The sequence below is a fragment of the Salmo trutta genome, chromosome 7 (genome assembly GCF_901001165.1).
Source record: "Salmo trutta chromosome 7, fSalTru1.1, whole genome shotgun sequence".
Lineage (NCBI taxonomy): Eukaryota > Metazoa > Chordata > Actinopteri > Salmoniformes > Salmonidae > Salmo > Salmo trutta.
In genome coordinates, this window is record NC_042963.1 from 39,137,828 (window position 1) to 39,156,819 (window position 18,992).

The 18,992-nt window shown below is 41.9% G+C and overlaps 1 protein-coding gene and 1 long non-coding RNA gene across 2 annotated transcripts in view; one reads left to right on the forward strand and one right to left on the reverse strand.

Annotated features, from left to right (window-relative positions):
* Nucleotides 1–842: 842 nt before the first annotated feature.
* The window catches only part of slc17a8 (solute carrier family 17 member 8), a 32,752-nt gene continuing 14,602 nt past the window's right edge, over nt 843–18,992 (reverse strand). The window contains exons 3-12 of the mRNA XM_029758805.1: nt 15,147–15,265; nt 13,841–13,955; nt 13,507–13,594; nt 11,142–11,228; nt 7,738–7,880; nt 6,061–6,210; nt 2,576–2,708; nt 2,141–2,251; nt 1,596–1,723; nt 843–1,303 (exon numbers count right to left, since the gene is read on the reverse strand). Coding sequence (XP_029614665.1) covers nt 962–1,303; nt 1,596–1,723; nt 2,141–2,251; nt 2,576–2,708; nt 6,061–6,210; nt 7,738–7,880; nt 11,142–11,228; nt 13,507–13,594; nt 13,841–13,955; nt 15,147–15,265 — 1,416 coding nt within the window. The 3' untranslated portion in view covers nt 843–961. The remainder of the gene's footprint in view (nt 1,304–1,595; nt 1,724–2,140; nt 2,252–2,575; nt 2,709–6,060; nt 6,211–7,737; nt 7,881–11,141; nt 11,229–13,506; nt 13,595–13,840; nt 13,956–15,146; nt 15,266–18,992) is intronic.
* On the forward strand, nt 9,207–15,786 carry LOC115197373 (uncharacterized). The gene is made up of 3 exons (XR_003879009.1): nt 9,207–9,699; nt 11,147–11,360; nt 15,106–15,786. It is a non-coding gene; the product is annotated as an uncharacterized LOC115197373 (long non-coding RNA).

Below are 18,992 nucleotides of genomic sequence, written 5' to 3' on the forward strand. Positions count from 1 at the left end.
TAGGCTACTACTTTCACCACTTTTAGTCTTGAAATCTTTGGTTGTTTACTACACTACCTTACTCACTCTGTTTAGCACATGGCCTCACATGTGGATCCTTAAAGAGATGGGTGGGGCTTAAGAGGGTGTGAACAATGCTGAATAGTTGTAGACAAAGGGCCATTTTCTCAAAATTGGGGTTAGAAGTTGTTCAACTTTCAAAGCAGAATTACTTTTCCATTGTTCCTCAACGGCAGAGTAGGATGTGCCATTTTTTAGCTCTGACTCGCTACTTTTATCCTATGTAAAAAACACAATTTCAAATTTTGCAACCGAATAGAGGTGGTCGTCACAAATGACCAAACAACAACAAAAGGTCAGTTTGTGGTCAATGATAGATGCTGTAACTTCTTTTGTAACTTCTCAGAAGAATGACCACTGATAGTTCTGCCAGGCTGTGTGAATTTTACTCTTCTTCCTTCACTGGATGTTGACTTGAAGGGGAAGTCCTGCAGTGCTGCTCAAGTGACTGTGCCACCCTATTCCCTGTAGTAGTAGTGCACAGTGAATAGGGGGTCAATAGAGATACTTTTGTGTCCCGATTCTATAACCTTTTCCAGAAGTGGGCATTTGCACACTCCACGTCATGGATATAAAAGCATAGGATTGGTGTAAGCATTGACTGGAGGGAGTTTCCACCAGAGGAGACTTGTGGGAGGAGCTATAGGAGGACGGGTTCATTGTAAGAGTTGGAATGGAATTAATGGAACGGCATCAAACACATAAAACATATGGAAACCACATGTTTGACTTCGTACCATTCATTGCATTCCAGCCATTACAATGAGGCCATCCTCCTATAGCACCTCCCACTAAGCCTCCTCTGGTTTCCTCTGGTTTTCTATGCGATAAAGTGTGCAAATGCACACTCCAGGAAAATTTTGAAAAACAGTACAGCCAATGCCCCTGATTATTAGGTGCATCACTGATACTGCTCCTGGTAGTTCCCATTCCCGTGGTGCGAGTTCCCATCATCCTTATCCTCCTGCATGGTGACTCCTCTGTTCTTCTTCCAGCCCTGTTTGCGACCCGATGAGTTCTCTGTGGTTCCATAGCTTTTATTGGGTGCCATGGCAATCTCGCTGTTGAGCTCTGTCTCTTCGGCCAGCTCATCCTCGTCGATAATACCGACCTTATCTTCGCTGGTGCTCTCTTGTTCTGCCCATTCCTGCTTGTCGCCTGAGGCGAAGATAGCATAGAAGATGACCCCTGTGTAGTGCACCATGGCGGCTATCACAAACACGTTCTGCCACTCCAGACGGGTCTACGGGGAAGGGGACAGACATGAGTCAGTGACCAAACTGTCACACACATACTCTAACTTTTTGATGTAACATTTGATATGAGTGACAATGTTGTAAAATAAGTACGTCATAGTCTAGTTCACCAGTAATGTTACTTACATACGGTATCCATAGTAGGAAGTCCCTTAGGGGGAGTTTTGTCTGACAACTGAGGGACTTCCTAATATGGATGCGGAAGTCTTATGCTTGCAAATGTTGCTCATCTCATTGACAGCTGTTAGAATGTATCTGTAATGTTGAATGTTACAATACCTTGTGTTTAGTCAGTGCTCCAACGATAAGGGGGCACACCATTCCAGACAGTGTGCCAACACCATTGGAGATGCCCATTAGGATACTGGCATAGCGAGGAGCAATGTCCAGGTGGTTTACATTGAACCCTGAGGATGCCATAACAAGTACAGTATATCAGTATACATTGTTTACCCCACTGTAGAAGCATATTTGGGGAAAGCGCTACATAAATATCATGTATTATTTATTATTAGATATCGAATACCACACACTGTTGATGCTGTCTCTTATAAATGTTGTTTTAAAAATGTCAATTTGAATGAATAAATAACCATTTAGCCAAACAGTAATGTAATGCACCAAGTCAGGAGGAAAACCCTAAATATCTGTCTTACTCTTACTTGCCCCATACAGGAGTAAGAGAAGGATAAAACCCCACACTCAACATTTATTCATGGGCTCAGGACTTTACATCAGAAACACACAAATAACGATGTTTAGAACTTGATTTGACTGAATACGGCTTATATACATTTAAATGGTGCTGAACGGAAGCTTTTTACCTGAGATGGCAAAGCCACTGAAGCCCACAGCTAGCACCAGGAAGGAGATGGCAACCCCACGTGTATGACTGAACCCCACCACCAGCAGCAGAGTCGCCTCCATTCCAAAACCTGCAGGGGTCACAGGGCAAGGTCAAAGGCCATCTTATCAAATCCTGATTACTAGCTTTATCAGACATGATACAGTACCATAACCAGCAAACAGTGAACATTCTTACAACGCTAGGAATCATTCCAAGGAAATCTCAATTTTGTTTTCAGCTAAAGTCAGAGAGATAATATTCCACAAATGTTTTCAAAATGTCAACATTAGGAGAAGGAAATGCCATAATTGTTATAAAAAAAGTATGGAGTCACGTTGTATCAGTGCTAGTTTTATGCCCTTCCTATGTACAATGTAAGGGAAATGAAGTCATTCTGTCCTGGGTACTATACCTCCGCAGTTCATGATTTTCCGGACGTTTGTAGTTGACATGATTTTACGACTGCGTAGGAAGTCGGCTAGCTGGCCACCGATGGGCACTACGATGGTCATCACCATGTGAGGCACAGCAGACAGGAGCCCCACCTGTGAGGAGGAACAAGACAACACCCAGAAATAATGGTAAGAGCATCAGGCTAGAGGATGAGTTGATTATTTTTATTGGCTGTGTAGTGCTAACGCAAAAAACTAAATGTGCACTCCTTGTGCATTATCTACCAAGAGAATTCTCTTTGATTATTATCCCAGCCGTGTATATCCCCCCCAAGCAGACACCTCGACGGCCCTGAAAGAACTTCATTGGACTCTGTGTAAACTGGAAACCACATATATTGAGGCTGCATGTATTGTAGCTGGGGATTTTAATCTGAAAACAAGGCTCCCTAAATTTTATCAGCATATTGAATGCGTGACCAGGGCTGGCAAAATTCTGGATCATTGCTACTCTAACTTCCGCGACGCATACAAAGCCCTCCCTCGCCCTCATATTCGGCAAATCTGACCACGACTCCATTTTGTTGCTCCCAGCCTATAGACAGAAACTAAAACAGGAAACGCCCGTGCTCAGGTCTGTTCAAAGCTGGTCTGACCAATCTGATTCCACGCTTCAAGATTGCGTTGATCACGTGGACTGGGATATGTTCTGGATAGCCTCAGACAATAACATTGATGTATACGCTGATTCGGTGAGCGAGTTTATTAGCAAGTGCATCGGTGACGTTGTACCCACGGCGACTATTAAAACCTTCCCCAACAGAAACTGTGGATTGATGGCAGCATTCGCGCAAAACTGAAACCGCGAACCACTGCTTTTAATCATGGCAAGGTGACCGGAAACATCACCGAATACAAACAATGTAGCTATTCCCTCCGCAAGGCAATCAAACAAGCTAAGCGTCAGTATAGAGACAAAGTAGAGTCGCAATTCAACGGCTCAGACACGAGACGTATGTGGCAGGGTGTACAGTCAATCACGGATTACAAAAAGAAGACCAGCCCCGTCGCGGACACCGATGTCTTGCTCCCAGACAAACTAAACAACTTCTTTGCTCACTTTGAGGACAATACAGTGCCACTGAAACAGCCCGCTACCAAAACCTGCAGGCTCTCCCTCACTGCAGCCAACATGAGTAAAATATTGTTAACCCTCGCAGGGCTGCTGGCCCAGACGGCATCCCTAGCCACGACCTCAGAGCATGCGCAGACCAGCTGGCTGGTGTGTTTACGGAAATATTCAATCAATCCCTATCCCAGTCTGCTGTTCCCACATGCTTCAAGAGAGCCACCATTGTTCCTGTTCCCAAGAAAGCTAAGGTAACTGAGCTAAATGACTACCGCCCCGTAGCACTCACTTCCGTCATCCTGAAGTGCTTTGAGAGACTAGTCAAGGATCATATCACCTCCACCCTACCTGACACCCTAGACCCACTCCAATTTGCTTACCGCCCCAATAGGTCCACAGACGACATAATCACAATCACACTGCACACTGCCCTATCCCATCTGGACAAGAGGAATACCTATGTAAGAATGCTGTTCATCGATTACAGCTCAGCATTTAACGCCATAGTACCCTCCAAACTCGTCATTAAGCTCGAGACCCTGGGTCTCGACCCCGCCCTGTGCAACTGGGTCCTGGACTTTCTGACGGGACGCCCCCAGGTGGTGAGGATAGGAAACAACTTCTCCACCCTGCTGATCCTCAACACTGGGGCCGCACAAGGGTGTGTTCTCAGCCCTCTCCTGTACTCCCTATTCACCCATGACTGTTCATGCACACCTCCAACTCAATCATCAAGTTTGCAGACAGCCCTACAGTGGTAGGCTTGATTACCAACAACGATGAGACGGCCTCCAGGGAGGAGGTGAGGGCCCTCGGTGTGTGGTGTCAGGAAAATAACCTCTCACTCAACGTCAACAAAACAAAGGAAATGATCGTGGACTTCAGGAAACAGCAGAGGGAGCACCCCCCTATCCACATCAACGGGACAGTAGTGGAGAAGGTGGAAAGTTTTAAGTCCCTCTGAGTACACATCACAGACAAACTGAAGTGGTCCACCCACACAGACAGCGTGATGAAGAAGGCTGAAGAAATTTGGGTTGTCACCAAAACCACTCACAAACTTTTACAGATGCACAATCGAGAGCATCCTGTCGGGCTGTATCACCGCCTGGTACGGCAACTGCTCCTCCCACAACCGTAAGGCTCTCCAGAGGGTAGTGAGGTCTGCACAACGCATCACCGGGGGCAAACTACCTACAGCACCCGATGTCACAGGAAGGCCAAAAAGATCATCAAGGACAACAACCACCCGAGCCACTGCCTGTTCACCCCGCTATCATCCAGAAGGTGAGGTCAATACAGGTGCATCAAAGCTGGGACCGAGAGACTGAAAAACAGCTTCTATCTCAAGGCCATCAGACTGTTAAACAGCCATCACTAACATTGAGTGGCTGCTGCTAACATATTGACTCAAATCTCTAGCCACTTTAATAATAAAAAATTGGATGTAATAAATGTATCACTAGTCACTTTAAACAATGCCACTTTATATAATGTTTACATACCCTACATTACTCATCTCATATGTATATACTGTACTCTATACCATCTACTGCATCTTGCCTATGCCGTTCGGCCATCGCTCATCTATATGTTTATATGTACATATTCTTATTCATTCCTTTACACTTGTGTGTATAAGGTAGTTGTTGTGAAATTGTTAGATTACTTGTTAGATATTACGGTCAGAACTAGAAGCACAAGCATTTCGCTACACTCACATTAACATCTGCTAACCATGTGTATGTGACCAATAAAATTTGATTTGATTTGATTTATTAATATTATGTTCAGTGTCATGCCAAACATTTCTCTAACATTTTGTACTTTCTTTCATGTATGACATAATCTAGATGTTGAAAATTATGATCCATTTGAGTCTTATGATAATTGATTCCACTTGTACTGCTCAGTATTGTATACAATGTGTTGTCCCATTTGCTGCGCTCTTTCAACGTTTACAGGCACCTTTACCGCTTTTTACAATCCATGATCTTGGCTGTCTAACTGATGACAGAGTCGGAGCAGGTCTCTTTGCTGATGAAGCGTTTAACTTTGAATGTGAGTTTGCATGACCTCAGCTCAGCCTGTCAGAAAACCATCCATAATAGATTAGTTTAACAGAGAAATTAGGCAACAACAAAAAACAGGCACATGGACTGCTGGTCATGCCACCTTTTTCATAGTTTTATTTTTACATAAAACGTTTTTTGTATCTGTGTCAATTTCGACCAGCCCATGATCCAGCCCGTCTGGCATTTGCCAGAATGGCCATTATGTCCAATTCGCCCCTGATTGTGGTCCCATTTTTCATGGATAACAAATTGCATTGAGACTTCTTAGATCTATACCACACAGAGTGACTGTGAGACCAACCTTGCCGATGGAGAAGCCAAACACCTCCTCAAAGTAGGCTGGCTGGCTGATGAGGAGCAGATAGAAGGTCCAGCTACGGCAGAAGTTAGCCACGATGATGGCATAAACAGGCATGGAGGTGAAGAAACGGCGCCATGGAGTCTTGAATTTCTGTGGTGGGCCAGAGAAGAGGGACCTGATCTCACTGACTCATGGCTCAATTTCATTTGTCAATTTCAGAGGTCAACCTGGGTTATGTATTGGGTTATGTTTTCATTTGTCAAGCTTGTCACCAATTTCAAGGGTCAACTGCACTCAAATAGGTAGCCTGTGCAGTACTGTTGTTAAACCTGCTTATGTCTCCATTTATGTTTTCATTTGTCAAGCTTGATAACATCTTATATGGGTGTCATAAAACTTCTCTAAGTACAGTACTTACAAGAACAGAATATTTGAAATAACATAAATCTTATACCTATACTGAACAAAAATATCAACATGCAACAATTTCAAAGACGTTACTGAGTTACAATTCATATAAGGATATCAATGAATTTAAATAAATGAATTAGGCTCTAATCTATGGATTTCACATGACTGGGAATACAGATATGTACATTATCTGTTGGTCACAGATACCTTAAAAAAAAACCTAGGGGCGTGGGTCAGAAAACCAGTCAGTACCTGGTGTGACCACCATTTGCCTCATGCAGCGCAACACATCTTCTTCTCATAGAATTGTTCAAGCTGTGGATTGTGGCCTGTGGAATGTTGTCCCACTACTCTTCAATGGCTGTGCGAAGTTGCTGGATATTGGCGGAAACTGGAACACGCTGATGTACACCTCAATCTAGAGCATCCCAAACATGATCAATGGGTGAAATGTCTGGTGAATATGCAGGTCATTGGAGGAACTGGGACATTTTCAGCTTCCAGGAATTGTGTACAGATCCTTGCGACATGGGGCATTACATTATCATGCTGAAACATGAGGTGATGGCGGCAGATGAATGTCACGACAACGGGCCTCAGGATTTCGTCACGGGATCTCGTATCTCTGTGCATTCAAATTGCCATCGCTAAAATGCAATCGTGTTCGTTGTCCATAGCTTATGTCTGCCCATACCATAACCCCACTGCCACCATGGGGCACTCTGTTCACAACATTGACATCAGCAAACCACTCGTACACATCACGTCATACATGTGAGGCCGGTTGGACGTACAACGTCATTTTAGAGAAAAATAGAAAAATGTATATTCAATTATCTGGCAACAGCTCTGGTGGACTTTCCTGCAGTCGGCATGCCAATTGCACGCTCCCTCAAAACTTGAGACATCTGTGACATTGTGTTGTGTGACAAACTGCACATTTTAGAGTGGCCTTTTATTGTCCCCAGCACAAGGTGCACCTGTGTATTGATCATGTTGTTTAATCAGCTTCTTGGTATGCCACACCTGTCAGGTGGATGGATTATCTTGGCAAATTAGAAATGCTCAATAACAATGATGTAAACAAATATGTGCCGGAATTTGAGATAAATTTGCTTTTTTTGCATATGGAAAATTTCTCGGATCTTTTATTTCAGCTCATGAAACATGGGAACAACACTTTACATGTGGCATTTATATATTTTTTCAGTGTATGATAGTCTATACTAATGCATCTGACCACAGCCAGATTGAGCAGAGGCATACCTCAGTGGCGCTCAATATTTTGACACCCTCGCCAATGGTGGTCTCTATGTAGATCCTCTCCTCATCGCTTATAGTGGGGTGGGCGGCTGGGCTCCCATAGGCAAGCAGGAGCCAGAAGATGTACCATATAATCCCAAATACACCTGAATGCATAGAAATAAAAAATACAGGTTATCATCAATGCTCATATCATCATATGGATCTAACAAACTAGTCTGTTATCAACAGATTTACAGATGATTTTTCATATTGTAAATGTGAAGCATTTATGGGCGGTTTCCTGGACACTGTTTAAGCATAGTCCTGAACTAAGAAGCAAGATCAATGGAGAATTTGAATTGAAAATGTTTTTATTCCAGGATTAGGCTTAATCTGTGTCCAGGATTTGTAAAAGATCATAGAGATGGAAAGAGAGAATACCTCATTCATTGGCTCATCTATCACAGTGCCATCTGTTTTGTTACCAAATCACCGTATACCATCCACCACTGCGACCTGTATGCTCTAGTCGGCTGGCCCTCGCTACATATTCGTTGCCAGACTCACTGGCTCCAGGTCATCTATAAGTCTATGCTAGGTAAAGCTCCGCCTTATCTCAGTTCACTGGTCATGATAACAACACCCACACGTTCCAGCGGGTATATCTCACTGATCGTCCCTAAAGCCAACACCTGCAAAAATCGCTGAAGTTGGAGACTTTTATTTCCCTCACCAACTTTAAACATCAGTTACCTGAGCGGCTAACCGATCACTGCAGCTGTACATAGTCCATCTGTAAATTGCCCACCCAATCTAGCTACCTCATCCCCATACTGTTTTTATTTTATTTACTTTTCTGCTCTTTTGCACACCAGTATTTCTACTTGCACATCATCATATGCTCTTTTATCACTCCAGTGTTAATCTGCTAAATTGTAATTATTTGCTCCTATGGCCTATTTATTGCCTACCTCCTCATGCCTTTTGCACACACTGTATATAGACTTTCTTTTTTTCTACTGTGTCATTGACTTGTTTATTGTGTTATTGGCTTGTTTATTGTTTACTCCATGTGTAACTCTGTGTCACACTGATTTGCTTTATCTTGGCCAGGTCGCAGTTGTAAATGAGAACTTGTTCTCAACTAGCCTACCTGGTTAAATAAAGGACTTGTTCTCAACTAGCCTACCTGGTTAAATAAAGGACTTGTTCTCAACTAGCCTACCTGGTTAAATAAAGGTGAAATAAAATACTAAAATAAAAAATCTCTCCTGCTGACATGAATGGAATTATAGAATCCCTCCTTATCCACCCCACCAGAAATAGAAATCCTGAAAGTCCTGTAAATTTGGTGAAAGCCTATGTATGTTCTATCAGTGGGTAAAATATAAAAATTCCCCATGATTTAACTTCTAAGTGGTCTAGCTGTAGAAATTTGGAAATTGTGTAGGTACACGTCATAGCTACATCATTCTCATCACTGGAGATGAGGGATAACACATTTCATAACACTTTTAAAACAGTTACCTGCACTCCATATCGCCAAATTAGCCAATATATGGTATAGGCATACTTGTTTAGAACACATCCATCCGTTTATATTGCATAGATGTGCTCAATTTAAACAGTGTACCAAATTATTAAACTCTCCTTCTCCTTCAAGTACTGTACCATATGTCGCTTTGCGCTCTATGTCTGTGGGGAAACAGAGATATTACAGAAAGGGGAAAAAACGTTTTTTATAAAAAAAAAAAAGTAAAAAATAAAAAATTAAAAAAATAAGAAAATGAAAAAAAAATATTACAGAAAGGAGGAGAGAGGAATCCCATTGGGCAATGAATGGAGAAACGTCCCACCCAACTGACTGTCGACCCATCACATTCATGTTGTCATGCTGCGTCACGCGGTTGTTAAACTAATCGTCACACAATCCCTTCTCAAAGTCAGGGAATGAGTCGAGAAACCTGCCTATTTTCCTCGAAGGTACGTAATGTCAGGATTCCAAAGCAGTACGAAATTACAGAGAACAAGTTAATTATCTCACGTCTTGGAAAATATTTGCAACGCTGTACTTCTTGTTCACGAAATACATGCTAATGTTCAGTTTTTGAGCTAGCACCCAATTGATTCCCATTCACTCCTTGAAGGAGAGCTTTCCTTGTCCCAGAATCGCTCAGAATGCACCGCGCGGCCCATTGGCGACGCATGGGCAATGTACACAATGGGACTAATACGACTCTAACGGAGTTTCCCATCTCCTCAAAATTATCTCTGCGGGAAAGAAACGTACTCTGCTCACGCTCTGGTCAGAGACGAACTGCAAGTTGGACTCAGTGAGATAGACTCCTAAATTGATATTGCAGTTTTTTAAACCGATTTTACAGGTCGCTAACTACTTCACATGCTGATAATGACTGGTATTTTTGTGCGTAGCTTTGTTTTATACCTAGCTAGCTACCCAGCCAGTTCAGAGGGCATTGCATTGTGGGTTTTGTAGTAGACTTGAGCTGCAACAGATTTCCAAAACCAATTTTCACATATTTCATCCAACACAATGAAACATTTGTTCACCCCCCAAAAAATTATTCACAAAGTAGTGTTATTTAACACTGTTAATCATAGGAATTAGTGGTTTGGGGTGGATTATTCCTTTAACCCATAGGAAGTCCCACAGTTGACAACTTTAAAATGATGCAAGTGCGCCCTCTATCCATCTCTATGTAAGTGATATGGCAAACTAATTAGAACTGGGCCTTGACCTATTCTAGACCTCAATGATTTTTTATTATTCAAACAAAATGAAAGATTAATTAGGTAGCAATCCCAGACAGGAAAACATTAATTTCAGTCAATTAATCATGTGATTAGATCACAACAGAGCTACAGAAGTGATATTGAAATGCAGCAGGCACAAAGAGTCTTATGAGATTGTGAATATATCTTAATTAAATAACAGTTTAGATCAAATGGACAAAACTGATGAAGCAAAACAGAGAACAACCTGAGACTGGTGTAATACTGATGGTATAATGCGTTGCATGTCACACAAGTGACACCTAGTGTAATACATGGATTGCTGCTCAAATGGGAATCATCCACCCACTTTATCATAGTTAGGCCTGGTCTTGTGAATGCTGTTCTGAAGTCATTGAGATAATTTGAGATTGGATACACATTTAGCAACTCAATAGACAATTTTCCCCCTATCGCTAGTTAGATCATAGACATCTCCCTGTTTTACAAAGATCACTATCTTTGGTAATGTCAGTCATCTGGAGTATCTGAATTTAGGTGAATGCATTTCACTGATTTTCCCTACCCAAACTCAATATGAAATCCTTGATCTGCATACCTGTATGAAAGAACTGTAAATCACAGCTATTCAATTTAACAATTTGCCTTTATATTGACTTTTTGAATCTTACCATAGATATAGAAGACTGAGGGCCATCCAACAAACTGAACCAGGACTCCTGCTAAAGGCATGGCAATCACAGCACCTGCATAGGAACCTGGAAACAAGGAAAGGGAAATATGACTATGCCACTGTTGTAGTTCTGTCTGGTGTGTAATGGGACTCCATCTAAAGGAAACCCCAATAAAATGATTAAATAGTGATGCCAAGGTATCACAACGATCCAGAGGTAGGTGAAAACACTTTGACTATTAGATTATCATCAATCTGCAGCCTCTCAGCAACTCTTCTTCAATACAGGACTAGAAAAACATCTCTTAGAAAAACGGGTTCCAAAAGGGTTCTGTGGCTGTCCCCATAGGGGAACCCATTTTGGTTCCAGGTAGAACTCCTTTGGGTTCCATGTAGAACCCTCTGTGGAAAGGGTTCTACATGGAATCCAAAAGGGTTCTACCTATAACCAAAAGTGGTCTACCTGGAACCAAAAGGGGTTCTTCAATGAGGACAGCCAAATAACCCTTTTTGATTATAAATAGAACCTTTTTTTCTAAGAGTGTAGAAAAGTAATCCATGTCTCATAGGTCATCTTGGTAAGCATAAAGATGCAACAGCAACCATATTGGACTCATCAAATTAGGACTCATTGAAACTGTCCTTGGGAGAGGATGTTTTAATGTATATTCTATTATCTGATGGCCTTATAAACACTCTCGATTTGTAGAGGCCCGGGAGCATGACTGTGCTTTTGGACAGTAGGCAATATGACACTTCATTTGGGTTGAATGGGAGAGGACCTCCTTCAGAGTGAGCAGGTGAAGCGCGTGAGGGCAATCTTTCATTCAGAGGCGATGTCAAGAGGATTTGGAAGCGCCGGTTGTCATGGCACCAGTTTATTCTGAAAGATGGCTGTTTTAATGCATTTTCATGGGGAACAACAGCCGACATCTGCAAAACAAAACAAGCTTCCCAGTCCCTATTTTCAGCCATTTTACCACAATGCTAAACATCTCTAGGCAGAGAACAATGATATATCTATTCAATGGATTCAGTTAAAGGCCCAGTGCAGCCAAAAACATAGTTTTCAGTGTTTTGTATACACTGAGTATACAAAACATGCTCTTTCCATGGCTTACACTGACCAGGTAAATCCAGGTGAAAGCTATGAACCCTTATTGATGTCACTTGTTAAATCCACTTATATCAGTGTAGATCAGTGGAGGCTGCAGAAGTGAGGATGGCTCATAATAATGGCTAGATCGGAGAAAATGGAATGGCATTAAACAAATGGAAACCAATTAAGGTGCCACCAACCTCCTGTGGTGTAGATGAAGGGGAGGAGACAGATTAAATAAGGATTTTTAAGTATTGAAACAATTGAGACATTGATTATGTATGTGTGACATTCAGAGGGTGAATGGGCAAGGCAAAATATTTAAGTGCCTTTGAATGGAGTATGGTAGTAGGTGCCAGGCACACTGGTCTGTAGAACTCAAGAACTGCAACGCTGCTGGGTTTTTCACGCTCAACAGTTTCCCGCGTGTATCATGAATGGTCCACCACCCCTTGTAGAGTCCACGCCCCGACAAATTGGGCATTCAAATGTAACTAGTACTTTTGGGTGTCAGGGAAAACGTATGGAGTAAAAAGTACATTATTTTCTTTAGGAATGTAGTGAAGTAAAAATTGTCCAAAATATAAATAGGAAAGTACAGATACCCCCAAAAAACGACTCAAGTAGTACTTTAAAGTATTTTTACTTATGTACTTTACACCACTGGAAAAGACCGCCTGAAATTTAAGCTTGTTTTGGTGGGATGGAGGTTTTGACCTGTCTGGTGACATCACCAGACGGCTATTTTGTTAATAAACCAAAAGAGAGTTCCAAACCTCTGCCATTAACAGCTAGTTTTCAGTTTTTCCTCCCCACTCAGACCACTCTGAGACAGTCCGAGCAAAATTCTTGCTTGAATTTGTCTTTACTAAGAATCTATTTTTACAAATATTTTTTACCATTTTAATTGAAACCATCACAAGCTATATACTTGTTACTCAGAAATTATTTGATATTGAGATAAAAATGGATGCATTAGGCCTTTAAACTAATAGGGTTGACTGTGGTTATGGATTCAACAGAAAGGCAGGCAGGGTATTTTTGAATATCCATTTGATTTACTGAATGAATTACATTTTTGTTTTCCTGTCTTCTACCACATCTTTTCACTTGAAAGTTTTGCTATTGTGGAAAATCGTCAGCACAATTTCATAAAGCTCAATTGGATGGGAAGAAAAACAGTTGAATGGAAAGAAATTCGATTAACTTTATTTGACTCAAACATTGCACCTATATTAGGCTTGTCAATTTTCATATCACTTACCACAGAATGAGGTGGTGGCCAGTCGACTTCTCTCCAGGGGAGGGGCCCATTTGGCCCACATCCCATGGCATGCAGGGTAGGTAACACCCTGTACAAGAAACATTATATGGCATCCTTATTCTGAATAATCAACCTGAGTAAAGAGATACAGATAAACATGTGTTTCTGTACTGTCTACATATGTACTGTATATGAGCTTGGTCAAATGATCAGTCATTATGACGACGACTGTTGACACCTTCAATTGGGCTACATTTAGTAGATTTTGTGAGATTCTGTCTTAGATTCGACCTGAAAGTGTCAATGAAATCTGGCAACACTGAAGACGACTCACCTCCACCAAACCTTGCAGGATGCGGACTAACATGACACAGCCGTAGTGCCTTCTGGCTGCTGAAGGGATGAACATATTCAGTATGGATGTGAGAAAAATGGCCGCCCCAAACACTCTGTGGAAACATTACATTATAGTGTGACTAGGTTGTAGACAACAATGGTGAAAAAAAGGGTAGCATTGCACGTTCTTTCAATAATGCATACAAAATTACATATGAGCTAAAAATACTGTGAATGTAACATAACAGCTACTTAGAGCATTTTAAAAGCTTGATGGAACATTGACCAATTGTGACATACAACAACCAAGTCAACAACAACCCACCACATACTGTCATGGTTTGTACTGCTGTAGACTTAAATGTCATAAACAGTCACAGTTGAAAAAATGTGAGCACCAAAGACTACCTCCATTAACTCAACACCAATCATCAATGTTCCTGAATTAGTCAGTCCCTCCCAGGTCTCCCCTATCCCCGACTCTAGCCGTTCTAGGAGAAAACAGTGTGATCTCTGGCACTGCAAGACTAGTTCTCCCCTAACCTGCCCTTCTGGCAGGTGCCAGCTTAAAATGACCAATCCAACATCACAATATGACAGATCTAATATATCTGCCTTTGAAGGACAGACAGAGATACAGAGATCCCATACGTTTATGCTTCATTACCATTGCTCCCCTCTTTCTTCGCTCCACCCATCCCTTTTCCAAAACCGGGTGTAAGTGACACTTGTAATATTCCAGTGGCTGGCGTCTCAGGGAGAAATCAGAGGCAGGATCTTTCATTATTAACTCTGTCAATGGCGTGTCCTCTTTTCCTGTGAAACTTTTATTACAGGACTGCTATCGGCCCCATCAGATCTGCACACTCACCACACACACACACACACACACACCAGACGGCTTTACCCCTTGCTGCTTTAACCCTTACCTAACACACACAAACACACATGTGCACACACACACACCAGTTTAACCCTTACCACACACACAAACACGACATGCCCTTTTCACTTAGGCTCCTAAAACGTTTCTCTTATAGCTCTGACTCCACACACTGACTAACAATTCCAAATACCCTATCTTTCTGTTCTAAACCTCACCACACACATTGACTGACTGCCTATTTCAGACACCCAATCTGTCTGTTCCTGCCCTCAGCACAAGTATCCATTCCAAACCCACCCAAGTCACCTATTTAACAATCTGTAGTCCACCCACAAACCAGTTCTATCAAAATACCTTACATATACCTTTAATTTCAGAGTCTCAAGGAGGGAGATCATTAGCAGTGGGAAGGCCTAACCTGTTGGCGGCTAGCTTGTTGGAGATGAAGCCTCCAGGGATCTGTGTGACGATGTAACCCCAGAAGAAGGAGCCATGGATCAGTCCCACAGTCTCTGGGTCCCAGTTGAATTGAGCTGGCTGGGGAACAGAGTTATATAATATAGGGTATTTAACTGGTTACGAGTTCTTTCACATAAGTGTGTGTGTGTGTGTGTGTGTGTGTATGTGTGGGTGGGTGTGCGTGCGTGTGTGTGTGCGCATGTGTGTGAGTGTGTGTGTGTCGGGTGCTATTGTGTTGTTAGAGATTGAAAATAGAGCCAGAGGACTGTTTGGGTGATGCTGCTGTCCTTCAGAACAACGCTTGAACTTTTCCATCCAAATATCAGCTGTTGAATTACAATGCTACTATAATACAACATAAAACAACATTCAAGGGTTTGTTCATCTCCTATCATGTTCCCCTGTTTCAGGAATGGATGATTAATGGAGTTAATTGAGAGAATTAAACTCAAAGATTTTGATATGCAATCTAATTTGGTATTCTGATCTACATTGATGACTACATTGACGACTGGCTAACCGGTGATGCTAGATTAATCATTGTGTCACGCCCTGACCGTAGAGAGCCTTTTTATTTCTATATTTGGTTAGGTCAGGGTGTGATTTGGGTGGGCATTTTAGATTATTGTATTTCTATGTTGGCCTGATATGGTTCCCAATCAGAGGCAGCTGTCTTTCTTTGTCTCTGATTGGGGATCATATTTAGGCAGCCTTTTCCCACTGGGTTTTTGTGGGATCTTGTTTTTGTTAGGTATCTGTGTAGCCTGCAGAACTTTACATTTGTTTTTTTGTATTTTGCTGTTTTGACGATGTTCATTTTTAATAAAGGAAAAATGTTCGCCTACCACTCTGCACCTTGGTCTCCTTCTTCAGACGAGCGTAACACATTGATTATTGACTATTGTCGTCTAAGAAGCCTATTACACATGCCCATTCACTACTATGGAGTGATATAAAAAAGGTATGTTGGCAAAATTCCTTCACTGGCACTGCTGGCACTGATATCATTCTGTGGCGAAGCCACACTAAGCTCGTCTCTCCACTGGTGCACTCTCCAAATTCCCGCCAATTGATCAAACGCATTGTTTCTGTACTGAAAATGCTTTATGTTTTCTCAAGTTAAACAGCATATTTCTTAAATCTATATTCAATATAATCTTACAATAATCGCTATCGTTACACCGCTTCATTCCGTTTTTTTGCAACATTGTAGACAGCTACCCACTGAGCACAGATGTCAATTCAACATCTATTCCACGTTGGTTCAACGTAATTTCGTAGAAATTACGTGGAAACAATGTTGATTCAACTAGTGTGTTTCCTATCTGTTTCATTATAAGGCTGCAGGTAGCCAAGCAGTTAGAGCATTGGGCCAGTAACCTAAAGGTCGCTGGTTTGAATACCCAAGGTGCAAAAGTTGTTGTGCTCTTGAGCAAGACACTTAAACCTAATTTGAAACAAAACATTTCATTGCATCTATCTGGTGTATGTGACAATAAAAAAAGATATACAGTACTATATATTGTTGCATTTATTTACTGTTTGATACTCGGAGCTGCGGTTTTTTACTACATTCATGAGGAAGAAGTGTTTTATTTCGCTCAAGAAACTGTTACTTTCTTTTGAGTCTGTATTTCCCCAAAATGTTTGATGCCCGCCTACCAATCTGTCTTGTGTCCAGACCTTTCAGTGACAAAATATTTAAGTATGTTTCAATATTTTTACAAGACAACCATGTATGATTGGAATATAGGAGTTTGGTGAAATGCCAATTACATTTAAAGGCAGTGGTGTCATGTGTTGCTGCATTCAAGCCTGAAGGTTATTTTCTTTTGAATATTGAAGTTTGAACTTTGTAAAAAGGCCTTGGAACCACAGCTCCACAAATGAACCTATGCTGCTTAATTGCCCTTACAACTGCTATCCTACAAGGTTCCTATTATACACACCCCATAATGCACACATAATGCACTATGGATATACACTGCTCAAAAAAATAAAGGGAACACTTAAACAACACAATGTAACTCCAAGTCAATCACACATCTGTGAAATCAAACTGTCCACTTAGGAAGCAACACTGATTGACAATACATTTCACATGCTGTTGTGCAAATGGAATAGACAACAGGTGGAAATTATAGGCAATTAGCAAGACACCCCCAATAAAGGAGTGGTTCTGCAGGTGGGGACCACAGACCACTTCTCAGTTCCTATGCTTCCTGGCTGATGTTTTGGTCACTTTTGAATGCTGGCGGTGCTTTCACTCTAGTGGTAGCATGAGACGGAGTCTACAACCCACACAAGTGGCTCAGGTAGCGCAGCTCATCCAGGATGGCACATCAATGCGAGCTGTGGCAAGAAGGTTTGCTGTGTCTGTCAGCGTAGTGTCCAGAGCATGGAGGCGCTACCAGGAGACAGGCCAGTACATCAGGAGACATGGAGGAGGCCGTAGGAGGGCAACAACCCAGCAGCAGGACCGCTACCTCCGCCTTTGTGCAAGGAGGAGCAGGAGAGCCCTGAAAATTACCTCCAGCAGGCCACAAATGTGCATGTGTCTGCTCAAACGGTCAGAAACAGACTCTATGAGGGTGGTATGAGGGCCCGACGTCCACAGGTGGGGGTTGTGCTTACAGCCCAAGACTGTGCAGGACGTTTGGCATTTGCCAGAGAACACCAAGATTGGCAAATTCGCCACTGGCGCCTTGTGCTCTTCACAGATGAAAGCAGGTTCACACTGAGCACATGTGACAGAGTCTGGAGACGCCATGGAGAATGTTCTGCTGCCTGCAACATCCTCCAGCATGACCGGTTTGGCGGTGGGTCAGTCATGGTGTGGGGTGGCATTTCTTTGGGGGGCCGCACAGCCCTCCATGTGCTCGCCAGAGGTAGCCTGACTGCCATTAGGTACCGAGATGAGATCCTTAGCCTCTACGGGCCACGGGGGCAGTATTGAGAATTTTGAAAGAAATATGTGCCCATTTTTAACTGCCTCCTACACCAACTCAGAAGCTAGGATATGCATATTATTAACACATTCGGATAGAAAACACTCTGAATTTTCTAAAACAGTTTGAATGGTGTCTGTAAGTATAACAAAACTCATATTGCAGGCAAAAACCTGTGAAAAATAGATAAAAAAAAAAGAGAATTTTGTGACTGTACTATTTAGTGTCATTGTTTTAAAGATACCACAGTGAGAAAGGATTCAGTTCGCAACTCCTACTGCTTCCACTAGATGTCAACGATCTTTAGAAAGTTGTTTGAAGCATCTGTGATTAATACAGACCGAATTAGAAAGCTTACAAGTTGACACGTCATCACTTCATTTTTTGCGCCTGCGCATGAATCTGAGAAGAGTGCCTTTGTCATTATCGTTTATTCTAGACACTTGATAGGTTGTGTGAAAATATTACTGATGTTTACTGATGTTTCACGTTAAAAATGGAACAAAAGATTAGTGCTAAACAACGTTTGACATGTTTAAACAAACGTAAATAGATTATTTACTAGGTTTTCTTTAGCTTTTCGACGTGACTTTACACTGCCCACCTCATTTTGTGGGAGCCTACTGAACGCTAACTATTTGGACATAAATTATGAACTTTGTCAAAAGAAACCACATTTGTTCTGGACCTGGGATCTCTGGCAGCGCCTTCTGATGGAGATAATCAAAGGTAAGGGGATATTTAGAATGTTATTATCGATATTAGATGATGCTAATGCTAACGGTATAGCTTAGCTTAGCTTAGCATATAGCTTATTGTTGTTAGCATAGTACCCAGTTTATGCAAAATGTGATTTC